This window comes from Magnolia sinica, chromosome 1 (assembly GCF_029962835.1).
Source record: "Magnolia sinica isolate HGM2019 chromosome 1, MsV1, whole genome shotgun sequence".
NCBI classification, from domain to species: domain Eukaryota; kingdom Viridiplantae; phylum Streptophyta; class Magnoliopsida; order Magnoliales; family Magnoliaceae; genus Magnolia; species Magnolia sinica.
This window is the reverse complement of record NC_080573.1, coordinates 24,734,001-24,747,453: the sequence shown is the minus strand read 5'-3', so window position 1 is coordinate 24,747,453 and position 13,453 is coordinate 24,734,001. Positions and strand designations below refer to the sequence as shown.

The 13,453-nt window shown below is 36.6% G+C and overlaps 1 protein-coding gene across 9 annotated transcripts in view; it reads left to right on the top strand.

Moving 5' to 3' along the window:
- LOC131243244 (nucleolin 2-like) overlaps positions 1-13,250 on the top strand; it is a 30,277-nt gene extending 17,027 nt beyond the window's left edge. For 6 of the 9 annotated variants that reach the window (XM_058242487.1, XM_058242446.1, XM_058242462.1 and 3 more), the window contains 16 exons: positions 599-721; positions 850-945; positions 1,919-1,984; positions 3,051-3,134; positions 3,967-4,098; positions 4,183-4,314; positions 4,426-4,544; positions 4,670-4,763; positions 5,528-5,605; positions 5,696-5,784; positions 5,875-5,992; positions 8,732-8,820; positions 8,901-8,991; positions 9,206-9,297; positions 9,727-10,022; positions 13,066-13,250. In XM_058242487.1, the coding sequence (XP_058098470.1) occupies positions 599-721; positions 850-945; positions 1,919-1,984; positions 3,051-3,134; positions 3,967-4,098; positions 4,183-4,314; positions 4,426-4,544; positions 4,670-4,763; positions 5,528-5,605; positions 5,696-5,784; positions 5,875-5,992; positions 8,732-8,820; positions 8,901-8,991; positions 9,206-9,297; positions 9,727-10,022; positions 13,066-13,094 (1,728 nt within the window). In that variant the 3' untranslated portion in view covers positions 13,095-13,250. Of the gene's footprint in view, positions 1-598; positions 722-849; positions 946-1,918; positions 1,985-3,050; positions 3,135-3,966; positions 4,099-4,182; positions 4,315-4,425; positions 4,551-4,669; positions 4,764-5,527; positions 5,606-5,695; positions 5,785-5,874; positions 5,993-8,731; positions 8,821-8,900; positions 8,992-9,205; positions 9,298-9,726; positions 10,023-13,065 lie in introns of those variants that run through there. The other 3 variants (XM_058242470.1, XM_058242495.1, XM_058242502.1) reach the window with 3 other exon arrangements.
- Positions 13,251-13,453: the final 203 nt, after the last annotated feature.

The window sequence follows — 13,453 nt, the reverse complement described above, 5'->3', positions numbered from 1 at the left end:
CATTTTTGAGACTCTAAATGCAAGGCTATATTGCCCACAGCCCATGCTGTGGGAAACTGAAAGTTTGGACTGCTATGCGTCTTGCCCATAATTCATGCTGGGAAAATTCTGTTGTATCTGAGGGACTACTTAAACTCCTTTTTTGAATGCACATCCTCTTTTTGACTAAGAGGATTCTTGATTACAGTTTGGTCCCTGCACCAGTAGATGTTCGCTGGGAAGTTGGTTCCAAAGCAGATTCTGCATCCAAGCAGGGGTGACTAGAATTACGCTGGTTGTTGGCCAAATGTTACCCCTAAGATCAGACAGGAAATCCTCAATTTTCTTTCTTCTCTGTCTTCTTTCTGCATCTTTAGTCTGATCTAATTCCTGCTTTGTTACTGGCTTCTTTCTCAGACTCTGTTTTAGTAAAAAAAGTTATCAGTAAAAAACTAAAGCAGTTTGATAAATTTCTTTTTTCCCCCCACCCATTTTATCATTTATATGATTCTAGAATCCAGGATTCCAAATCATCAAAAAACAATTCCAAATCATCAAAAAATAAAAATAAATCCTGGATTCCAGATTGCTGATTCTAATCAAATGTAACTGCAAGCAGAAAATTGTAGCTAAGGTTCCTGCCAGATCGAATAAACCACTGCCACCTAAGAGTTCACCTGGCCCAGCATTGAAGAAGAAAGAAGAATCAACTGACAGTTCAGAAAGCGATTCAGAAGATGAGGTAGGTGGAATGCTTTTGAACTATAAATGCATGGAATTTTCTGATAATAATCTAGCATCTGGAATGGTGCACATGGTGGTATCTGTTTTTAAGTTGGTTGCCCCATTGATGTAAATTTCTTGAAACAGGAAACTGCTAAAGCTGCTGTTCCTGCAAAAGGTGGTGCAATAAAGAAAACGGAAGAATCAAGTGAGAGTTCAGAAAGTGATTCCGATGAGGATGATGTGAGTTTTTTGTCATTCATTCATTTAATGTTTCATTTGAGAGTTCCGTTTTGCTGATGCTTGTGGTGGTCATTATCCACCAACAGTATCTTCCTGCATACACACATTAGTCTAGTGGGCGTATTCTGGTTACTTGCATGTAGAGCTCCACTAATTAAGTCTCTAGTATTTAGATACTACAATACATACGGCACTATTGATCATATGGGAATACCATCAGATCTCGCCAGACTTCAAGTTGCATTGGGTGTCATTACTTGTTATGGCTGCTGGAAATTGGAATGCATTTATTTTCGCCAGGCTGTAAAATAAGGTTTCATTTTTGGACTCGAATTCTGTTTGGATTCTCTGTAGGCTGTTGAAAGAACTCGAAAGCAGTGACGACTTTGAACCTATTTAACTTGTAAATGAGCATTTCATTTATCTTTTATGTTGATTGAATGTAATGGTATTTGTATTCGATAGTTGTGTTGCCTTCTATCTTTATTGCCATGTAACAATGGGTTTTAAGTTTCTACTGATAAAACAAAGTAGATGAAACACTGCACTTTTGAGAAATGGTGCAATGTAGATGAAAGCGGATGTGTACTCAGATTCAACACTAGCACAAATGGCTGAATGTACAAAAACTAATTAGTTTTAATTTTATTTTTTAATTTTTTGGCATATTTTAACATATAAGTAATCAATTGCTTGACGTTTCATTATTTTTTATTTTCATGAATTCCTTAAATACAAATAACTCAATATACTATCAAAATGTAATGTTCTAATGGTTTGATAAAATTTCTTGTAAATTAAGTGTAAAGAAGATCTTGTGTTTAATGCCTTACATGTGTGTGAAACCAACAAGCATGTCATATTCAACTTAGGTGTATTGCCGTGTTTGATATCAGTTCCCTTTTCGCAGCAATCAATTTTTATGAAGCCAGCTATTATATTTCTTTCAATAATAAATGCACTTGCGATGCAGGTACCCCCTGCCAAGGTTAATGTTCCTGCCAAAAGACAGACTGTTAGTGCTGAGGACTCTAAACAGGTAAGCTCTCTGTTTTCCTTTGATTAACTTTGGTCGTAGACAGTGTGTCACCACTAACTGCGAATTTCAGTTCATACCGTAGCTAGCAGTTCGGGTCAAAATATTATTTAGTTTTTTAACTGTCTGAGTCTGTAGCTTTTGAGTGTCAATGGTGTGCACCCTCTGGGTTATCTCTCCAGCAGTGTACCTCCCATTACCTGTGACACGTGTTTTGATGTGTGCTTGGAGTCTTATATTATTAATCCAATTGGAGGCTGATGTTATTGACACTTCTAACCAATGCTGTCAAAATCGTTATTGCATCACAAATCGTAAGAGGTGTTGAATCGTATCGAATCACAAATTGTATCATAAATTGTAAGATTTTTTAAAATGATTTTCTTAAAAAATATGAAAAATATAAATAAATCAGATAAGATCATTTAATAATTTATGTTCTTGTTACCTTTCTTAAATGTAGAATCACATTGGAAAAGCGGCATTTGATTCCATAGACTGACGAAGAAAGATATTTTGATTTCTAACCGTCATTCCACAATACATATAAGTCAAAATGATTGTAACCATCCTGAAAACATTCCAGATAAGTCATACATTAATTTGGTGTTTCGACCGGTTAAGAACTAAGAAATCATAAAAAAAGGCTCTACGATTAACGTCGAAGAGAATATATATCATTTAATGTCTTATAAAGAACAAAATGAAATAATTTACCTTTTCTAAATGATTCTTTTTTATTTTTTATTTTTTGTGAAAGATTTTTTCTAAATGATTCTTAAAGCCCCCACCAATTTAAAAACATAAAATGAAAGCCAAGTGAAGCTTAAAATAGAAAAAACCAAGTATACCTTTCAAAAAAAAAAAAAAAGAAAAAAAGAAGAAAAAAGAAGAAAAAAACAAGTATAATTTGAATCATAAATCGGGATTTGAATCTTAATCGTAGGATTCATATAAAAAGGGATTTAGAGGTGGGATTCAAATTATTTTGCTTAAGATTTGCCTCAAATTGTGAATCGTAGGATTTTGACAACACTGCTTCTAACTAATGTTCATGCAAATTTAAAAGGATGTTCTCAAGAAAGATGAAAGTGAAGATGAAAGCTCTGAGGACAGTGATGAAGGGCCACAAAGAAAGAAGTTGAAAGTCCCGGTAGATTCCATCATTTGTTACATTTCAATTTGTTAGTTTCTCTTCCTTTTCATGGTTGTATCCAGTGTTTTAAATATTGACGATATATGCCGATATATCCTACAATATATTTTGTATCCCACCTATGCGATACGAAATGCATAGGTAGTATCGATATATCCCACCTATTCGATCCGGTGAGCATTTTCATTTTCATTTTTTTTTTTTTTTGCTGTAAATCATGTTAAATCAATGTCAAATGGTTACAAATATATGATTCTTCATGTTTTCCATGAAAAATCATGGATTTGGAGCTTTGATTTTGAGATTTGGGGGAGATGGGCAGGTTGTAGAAATTTGGGAAAAATCAAAATTTCTCAATTTCTCGCAAATCGGTTGCAATCTTTGTATTCAAACACAAAATCAAACACGTAACCTGATCTAGTGATTCTTCTTTTGCTTTTAAAAGAATTGCTTGTGTTTCCATAAATATCTTCGTATGTTTATAAATTATATGAATAGACTTTAAATATACTTGCATCAGTTCAGTTGCACAATACATGTTTCAGGACCCCATACAAAGGAAACCCCTATTATGTGCACCTTTTTTGTAATGTTTTGATTTCCAAGTGTGTATCGATGTCTTTTTCAACAATCCTTGAAGTTTCCTTGAAAAATTCGACCATTTTCCAAATGTTCCCTTGTTTCCCAACAACAACGATACATTACATGATACAACCGATATATCCCATGCGATAACCGATATGTATCCATATCCCAAGGGTGCGATACATTATGCGATAACGATATTTAAAACATTGGTTGTAACTGATCTTCGGTTATCCTTATGCAGTCTACCGTGGCTACAAGTGCCGGAAAAACTAATACAAAGGCCGTTAAAAAGGAAAGCAGTAGTGATGAAGATGAGGATGACAGCTCTGAGGAAAGTTCTGATGATGAGCCTGTAAAGGCACAACAGAAAAAAGTGAATGTCATTTGTTACTTCCCATTGCATTGGCATTATTTCTTCTTTTCATAGTCTTTAATGATGTTCGTTTTGCTTCCACAGGTCACTGTCACTCCAAATGCTGCAAAGTCCAATGCTAAGGCTATTAAAAAGGACAGCAGCAGTGATGAAGATGAGGATGACAGCTCTGAGGAAAGCTCTGATGATGAGCCTCTGAAGGCACATCAGAAAAAGGTGGATGCCTTCATTCGAAAAGTTGAAAGTTCCAGTATATATTTCCTCATTTGTTACATTCAATGCATTTTCCTTCTCATGTTCTTAATTAATTTTGATATCCTCATTCAGGCCATCCTGACTCAAAATGCTGTGAAGCCCAATCCTAAGGCCGTTGAAAAGGTTAGCAGCAGCGATGAAGATGAGGATGAAAGCTCTGATGATGAGCCCAAAAAGTCACAACAGAAAGTAAGCACCTTCTAAAGATGATCTTACAACAAAGTCCAAACATAGTAAAGGTTATCTGTTAATGTTGTGATCTTTACTGTTTGAAAGATACTGGTAGTTGCCCCTCATGACATGCTTTCCTGTGCCAGGTAACCAAAACTGCAGCGAAAAGTAGCAGTTCCGATGAGGAGTCCTCTGAGGAGGAAAGTGAGGAAGAACTGCCTGCCAAGACACCAAGGAAGGTAAATGTTTACAGCTGTGCCATAACTTGGTTTTTCCTTAAGAAACGACGCGTCATTCAATTAGATTAAATGAACCTAAAGTGAACAAGTGAAGGTGGAGTGTTCATGCTTGTGTGCGCGCGTGCGTGCGTTTGTGATCCAGGGTTCAATCCCTGGTAGTTTTACCTTTAAAAAAAGGCTTGTAGATTTTAGAAATTCAAAATGCGACACCAAACCTTTTGTTTTCTATGGTTTGTGAGGATTGGAGCAATGTTTAGCACTCTGGTTAAGGATTTGAAATTTACTTAAAGGAAAGGAAATTTTGCCATATATTCTTTGTGAATGCTGTTGCACGCAGTGACATGAATGTGTCCCTCTTGATGAGGGCATTACCTGTTCATTTTTTTAATGCAAGTAGCCCACACGCTTTCTCCCCCTTCCCTGTTGCATTTACCCGGCACCTGCCCTCTCGTGTTTAGCTTGCAACCTCTCTCATCTCTTTATGGGGTGTAGCAGCTCTCTCTCTCTCTCTCTCCCTCTCTCTCTCTCCATGTGTGTTGCACGTGCCATACCCACTACCGTAACATGGATGTTCTATTCATTCTACTGTGCTTTTAAAAATAAAAAAATCAAAAAAAATTCCTATGATCACATCGGAACATCATATTTTTAAAATACCATAGAAAATGGTCTCTCTTTCCTCGTGTTCAAGTTGACATTCTTTATGGCGTTAAGTTTTAATCCTTTTGATTGAAGGATAACATTGCAAACTTTTATATCTGCAGGATAATGATGTAGAATTGGTAGATGCTACAGCAACAAAGGCAGGTAATAAGCAAAGTGCTGCAAAATCTGAAAAGGGGGTAATATTCCAAACTCCATTTCATGATATTTCTCATCTATTTACTGATCTACATGTTACAGAGTTGACATGGTTCTCAATTTTTCTGCAGGCTAAAACCCTTGCCACTCCTGTTCAAGCCTCTGGATCGAAAACACTATTTGTTGGCAACCTATCCTACAGAATTGAGAAAGCTGATCTGTGTGTATCATTTACTGTAGTACCAAGGCATCTTCTTCTTATAAAATATTTTCTTCTTTTGGATTAATGTGTTTTTATTTTCATCTTTAGGGAGGAATTCTTCAAAGGTGTCGGAGAAATAGTTGATATCCGATTTGCATCAAATGAAGAAGGGCGTTTCAAGGGATTTGGCCATGTGGAGTTTGCCACTGAAGAAGCAGCACATAAGGTAGGATTTCTGGCTATTTTGAATTTGCCACATCTTTTATGTATTTGGTAGTTCCAAAGAGCATTCATGGTAGCATTTAGTTCTTGCTAGAACCCTCGAACTCAAAGCAATTGCCTCGGGCTTCTTGGATATGATTGACTGAGTGAAGGGCAGTATTGAATAATGTAGAATTATGTAGAAGCAAAAAAGAAATAAAAAGAGAAAAGAGATGGGAAAAAGGGTGTAGAGAGAATGGCTACATGTCCCTCTTTTCCTTTATATACCAAGTTAGAAAAGAAAATATCCTAAAAATATCTCTCATTAATTTATAACATGAAATGCGTATCTTAAGTTTACCTAATAAAACAAGTAAAGGGATACATGGACAAAACATAAAATTAGTGGTACAACCCCTTGCTTAGAAATTTCCCCATCAATAACCTTCTCATTTATGAAATGACAGTTGACTTTAATATACTTGGTTCTCTCATGATAAGTTGGATTGTCTGCCACATGGTATGTTGATTGATTATTGCAAAAATAACTGCATTGGTGGGTTTACTGTAAAAAACAATATATACATTTCTTGTAACAGTTTCCTAAGCCACACGAGCTCACAAATGGTATGAGCCATTGCCCCATATTCTACTTCAACGCTTTGCTATTTTACTCCATCATGTGGCCAAATTTTCTCTCATAAATGTGTAGTACCCAGTAGTAGACCACTCACTTATCAGCATGAGCCTGCCTAACTTGCATTAGAATACTCTGTAACTTGAAGATGATTATTTCTCTCATGTAAAATTCCTTGGCCCAGTGCCCCTTTATGAATTGCAGAATTTGAACAACCACATCCATGTGAGGCACCCTAGGAGAACTTCTGAACTAATTTACCACACTTACAACATATGATATATCTTGCTAGTGATTGTTGGGTAGATAAGTTTTCTAACCAATCTTTTATACCTTCCTAAGTCTTCAACAACACCTCTTTGATCACTAACTAGTATATGGTTTGGATCGACTGGTCTATCAGCTGGGTTAGTACCAAGGAGGTTTGTTTCTTAGAGCAAATTCAAAACATATTTCCTTTGAGATAGACTAGTACCCAGCTTTGATTTGGCCACTTCTAACGCAAGGAAATATCGAAGATGACCCAAAATACTTTGTAAGATCCCCAATTCCTTTATTATCACTCCCCATAATTGCATGTGATTTACATATACAACTAATATAGTTAAGACTAGAGGCACCTCTTTGTATGAAGACAAAATGATCAACATGACTTTGAATAAAAGTTTAGGCTAACACAACCTTATTGAATTTATCAAACAATGCACCCGATGACTGCTTCAACCAATAATCGCCTTCTCAATTTACAAACTTTATCCAACTCCCTCTGAGCAATGGACTTGGATGGTTGTCCCATATAGATCGCCTCTGTGAGATCACCATGAAGAAATGCATTTTAAGATCGAGCTGAAAGAGGGGCCATCCATGATTAACAACAATAAAAAGAATGATGCGGATGGAGTTGAGCTTGGAAATTGAAGGTCTCGGTGTAATCAATGCTAGAAGTTTGAGTGCATCCTTAAGCGATCCTTCAATCATCAAATATGCCAGCAGGCTGAAATTTAATAGTATATACCTACCGATAACTAGCACTACATTTACGAACGGGATGACTAGTTAGCTTGCAAGTTTCATTTTGATGAAGTGCAACTATTTCTTCTTTCATAGCTTGCTTCTACTCCTTACATGTCAAAGCTTCCTAGTATGACTTAGGAACATAATGAGATGACAAAGAGAAGAGAAATTTAATAGATAATCATATCAGTAAATATGGAATCAATTTTTGAAATACATTAATATTTTACACAAAAAATAAATAATCAATAAAATGAAAAAAAAAATTAACACCACACCTTACAGTAGTCCAACCCATCGCAACAACATTCTTACCAAAGAACGGTCTGATGCATCATTGAATACATGGTCAAAATACAAAAAAAAATAAAAATAAAAATAAAAAATAAAAAAATAAATCTTGGATATCTCTCCCCTTTTTTTTTTTTTTTTTTTTTTAAATAATTTTTTTATAACTGCTATGGGCTGATACGGCCCAATATCGATATGGGATGCCGTATCATATCATTTTTTGGCTGGGTCTGTCGATAATGATATCAGAACCATGATTAGCTTATTAATCACTGCCCTTGCTTTCTTTGAAAACTACTTCATGGGAATGGTGGATTTCCTTTTGGAGTCTTCTTGATCAGGGTAGCTTGAATGGTGCTCTATGTTGCGACTGTTGGGTGATGGATTTGGCCTCTGCTTATCTACACCAATCATAGTTTTATTTTATTTTAAATTTTAAATTTTTTATGTAGATACACCTTGTGCTTCAGTTGCCTTGTATCTCTGATTTGTTACTAGGTCATTTCTTCTTACTTCTCATTTGGTGTAGATTATCACGGTGGCAAACTGTAATCTTGTGTTCAATTTACTTTATAAATGTCTCAACATTCTTAACCATGGTTCCCCCATTCGGTAGAAAAGATCATTGTGGCAATTGAGGCTCCAATTGATCAAGAAAGCCTTAACCATCATCTCTATGTAAACAACAAATTCCAACCTATTGAATGCTGCATTTTTAATGGCATTCATTCATCTTCTCTTGAATAGGATTCTTACTTTTGAAAGTCGTCTTGCTTGCATTTCATGCTTTTGTTTATATTTCCTTCATTGGTTATTGTGCAGGCTCTCAAATTGAATGGTCAAGATCTATTAGATCGGGTTGTGAAGCTCGATTTAGCACGCGAGAGGGGTGCATATACCCCCTATAGTGGGTATTTTTCTTCTTCAAGCTCCCCCCTCTCTAGTTTTGTGTTGCATTAAGCTCACTCTACGTTTGTAAATTAAACTGCAGCAAAGAGAGCTCTTACCAAAGGGGAAGGAAGGACAGCCAACGCCAAACCATATTTGTACGGGGTTTTGACAAATCCCTTGATGAGGATCAGGTTTAAAATAGCTCATTTTTTTCTCTCCTTTTTTCTTTTACTGGTCATGTACAAGCATGAGGACATGCATGCCTGGGTTGTCTGCCTTGCAATTTAGCGATTTCAGTACTGATTTGGGTTATAAAACTGCATGTTTTCTACTGTTAGTTTCTGGTATCATTCTGCTTATCATAACTACGGTTTGGACTTGTTTCCTTTTCTGTGCTGATTGCAGTTACGGGACACTCTTAATGGACATTTTGGGTCTTGTGGGGAGATTTCAAGGATTTCCATTCCAAAGGATTATGATACTGGCGCTCCCAAGGGGTCTGTAGATCTTAGTTTACGCTACCTATGTGGCATCATGAAAATATTAATAAAAAGAAATTCTAATAATGGACATGCCGTTATCGTTGTGAACAAAGACAGTTTCTTGTGCACTGTTCCCAACCTCAAGATGACTCAGATCTTGGCGAGTTTGCTTCTGTTTTAAGGGCATTGAAGTATTGATTTCAAGTTCCAATGTCATAAAACGTTTGGTCAAATTTGACTGATTCTACCAATAAAAAAATGTTGATAAACAAATCATTGACTTGGCCAACTCAGAACTCAAAATGTTCCAGTTCCAAATGGACTCCATGTTTAACTATGGAATATGTTTTTCTTCCCCTTCAACGCCGGTTCTTTTTCTTTATTGAAGAATGTCTTCGGACTTTTCTGGTCTCATTAGCTCTTCCTTGTGGCCTTTGTTTGCAGGATAGCTTACATGAATTTCAACAATGATGATGGTTTCTCCAAGGCTTTGGAACTCAATGGTTCTGAACTTGGAGATTACACCTTGACAGTGGAGGAGGCAAGACCAAGAGGCGACAGCCGTGATGGTGGTGACAGAAGTGGTGGTAGAGGAGGCGGAAGAAGTGGTGGCAGAGGTGGTGGCAGAGATGGAGGCCGATTTGGTGGCAGACGCGGCGGTGGCAGTGGCGGGCGTTTTGGTGGGGGTGGTAGGGGACGTGGGACACCTAATAAGCCAAGCATGGGTGCAGCTGGGACAGGTAAGCATTCTCATCTCATCCCTAAGAGTCTTTCTGGGGCTGCTGTTGAAAATATGATTCCGCACCTATTTTGCTGCATAGCATAATGTGGTCTCGTTGTCATGTGGGCCTACCATGCATACACTGTACGCCTGTACCTCTAAAGTCAAGCTGGTCCTTTCTCGGGTGGGCACGTCTATGTCAATGTGGATTATTGGTCTCCCATTTTTTACCATCCATTTCGTACCCATGCCCCTCTGATGGCCATGTTTCTTTAATTTTCAGATGGAGACATGGTGGGTCCCATGTTACATATTGAAAAATAATGCATTAAAACATTTAAAGAGAGTTTTATTATCCTCATACATATAGCATTTGGATCTCTGCAACCCTAATTAGCTAGAACATCGGTCCATCATTTACTTGACCTGGCCCACTTGCCTTCGTCTGCCCACCTTGGTTGAGTCCTTGTAGCTTAGGGGGCATTCTAAAAGCACTTTAGGCATTCGTTCTTTCTAGTTCAGCAGAATTTAGCTTGGCTATGGCTATTAACTGGGTTAGTTTCCAGTTGCACAAACTTGTGTTCGCCTTCATTCATAGGTAGTCAATGAAGGCAGTCACCTGGTCCTAGTTATCAGGGAATTATTGGATCCTCTACATGAGGCTTTGCAATGTACTCTGGTCTTTGTTTCTGGCAAGTGAGGTCCATTTTTCAGTGATCCAGACTTATTGGTCTCTGGGCCTCACTGTGGATGGACTATGCCCAGATCTCCTTTTTGATAAGACATTCCTAATGTTTTGATTTTAGTGCCTACAAATAGATGGTTGAAATGAGAAATAAAGCAACTGTCCACATTAAACTGTGAAAAGGCCAATGTTGTCAAAATCATCATCATATCGTTAAATCGTATCGAATCGTAAATCGTAAGATTTTTCCTGATTTTAAAATATACATATAAAAAACAAATGAAAAACATATAAGTAAATCATAACAGATGAAAAAAATCATTAATCATCCATTTCCCTTCAACTTGTACCAAAAAAGTAATACATGTCATGATATTATCAATTGAGAAAATGCATATGGTATATATATCATGATATTAAAGGATTCTTGTCTTTTTCCTTCATTTTCTTTTGTTATCTTTCAAAAAATTTACCTTAAAAAACATACAGGAGTCCTTTAATAATTTTGTTCTTTTATACCTTTCTTAAGTATAGAATCATGTTAGAAAAAATGGCATTCAATTCCATTCTGAATAGTAATTTAAATTCTTTGTTTTGGGTTTTTGAATATCAAAATCCCTAAATCTCCTCTTGCTCCTCTCCTCTAAAGAAATAATTGAGAATATATTTAATAGGAGAGGCCTTTTTCATGTTTTAGGAGTAAAATGGTATAAAGAAAGAAGAAACTATATATATATATATATATATATATATATATATATATATATATATATATATATATATATATATATATATATATATATATATATATATATATATATATATAGGGAAAAGGTACTATGCGCTCGACCTCACGATTAGCTCCCGTGAGGTCGAGTTGTGTGGGCCCCACCGTGATGCGTGTCGACCATCAACACCGTGCATTTGATGGGTACCCTCTAAATTATGGGATATCCCAAAAATCAGCCGTATACGGAACTCAGGTGGGCCATACCATCTAAAATCATGTGAAACACCGTTAAAACATATAAAAGCACTTGGTGGGGCCCACCTGAGTTTTGAATGCTGCTGAAACTTGGTCTGAACCCTCATGCAAGTGGGACACACATAATGGATGGGCTGGATTTGCAAACCACATCTCGGTGGGCCCAAAAAACTGATTATGAATGTTTTAATGGTGCACGGCCCCTCCCCACTTCTGTATGTGGTGTGGCCCACACAAGTCACAGATTGACTTGATTTTTGAGACCTAGGCCCACGATGGAATGGTGCATCTGACTGATGGGTTAGATGTTCGAAACACATCACGGTGGGGCCCACACAGCTCGACCTCATGGGATGGACTCGTGAGGTCGAGCGCATAGTACCTTTTCCCATATATATATATATATATATATATATATATATATATATATTAAATTTAAGTAATTTTTAGGCCAATATATGTAATCTATGAGTATCATATGATTCATACGATTCGATACAATTATTGTACGCTTCATTACGATTATTTGGGATTTGCAATTTGGATGCGATTCAAATCGTACACCCATGCGATTCAAATCATACTGTAAATTGTACTATTTTGATGACACCGGAAAAGGCTCAAGATTGTTGATTGGAATATTCTGGTTTGGAAGAATTTTTGGCCATGGTCTATCCCTTTGTTACCTCTATTGGCAACCTCCTATTTTCCATCCTGAGTTGCATGATCCGGATTATGGGTCATTTGCAATCTGCGTTGCCGTCTTTACCGACCCAAAATTACGACTCTACACGCTCAGCATTTATTAAGTTGTAATCTAAATTTATGTTTAGAATCTAGAGATCGATAACTGTGATTTAGGCAGTAACATACATATAATAGAAGAAAAATGTTCCACTGATCGCAGATAGTTGTTGCATTTGGTCACTTGGACAGTCTAGTCGATTGATCTGACCTGTCTATTAAGTCTACAAGACATTTCATGATTTATCATGGAAAGATCACACTAATTATATGAGAGCTAATCCATCCTTGAGTTAGTTCTTTTTTTTTTTAGCCATCCTTTTTCTAACCTGTGGATGAAATGGTTTGCGTTGCCTAAGAAAAATTATCCTTTACAATCATAAGCAATCCATGATGTTCCCTAACAAATACTCTGATCAAATTGTTCGGTTGGTTTAGGTTCTTGAATTCTGATTAGTACAACCTGTTTGTCGGCTATCCAAGAATGGACCTGCCAAATGAACAGTCTTGATCATTTGGATCCAAGCGTGCAACAACTTGGGGGATGGTTTAGCATGTTGGACTGACCCAAACATGATATTACTCTTATTTTTATTTGTCATCGTATTCTTTACCGTGTTCTCTTAAACAGAAATGCTTCTTCTGCAGGAAAGAAGACTACCTTTAACGATGAGTAGTGGAAGAGGCCCTTTTTTAGCATATTAAAGAAAATGAGAGGTTTCGCTTAAGATTTTGGTATATTTTTGTATGGTTTTTGACAGTCACCAATGGATTGTAGCTGGTAAATATATTTTGCTAGCCTGTTTAGGGCTAAGATTTACTGTTTTCCCTTACATCTGTGTCCGATGAGGCTGATATTTTTTGCCAAAACATGACCCACCTTTTCTTATTTGTAGAACAGGAAATGCGTGGAAAACGTTGAATTTTTTCAGTGAAACTTCAGGAGGTGCTAAACTACACAAATTTGCATATTTAGGAATAAAAATTACAAAAGAATCCAATACATAATAAGTTTTCATTTAATGGGGCCTAAAGC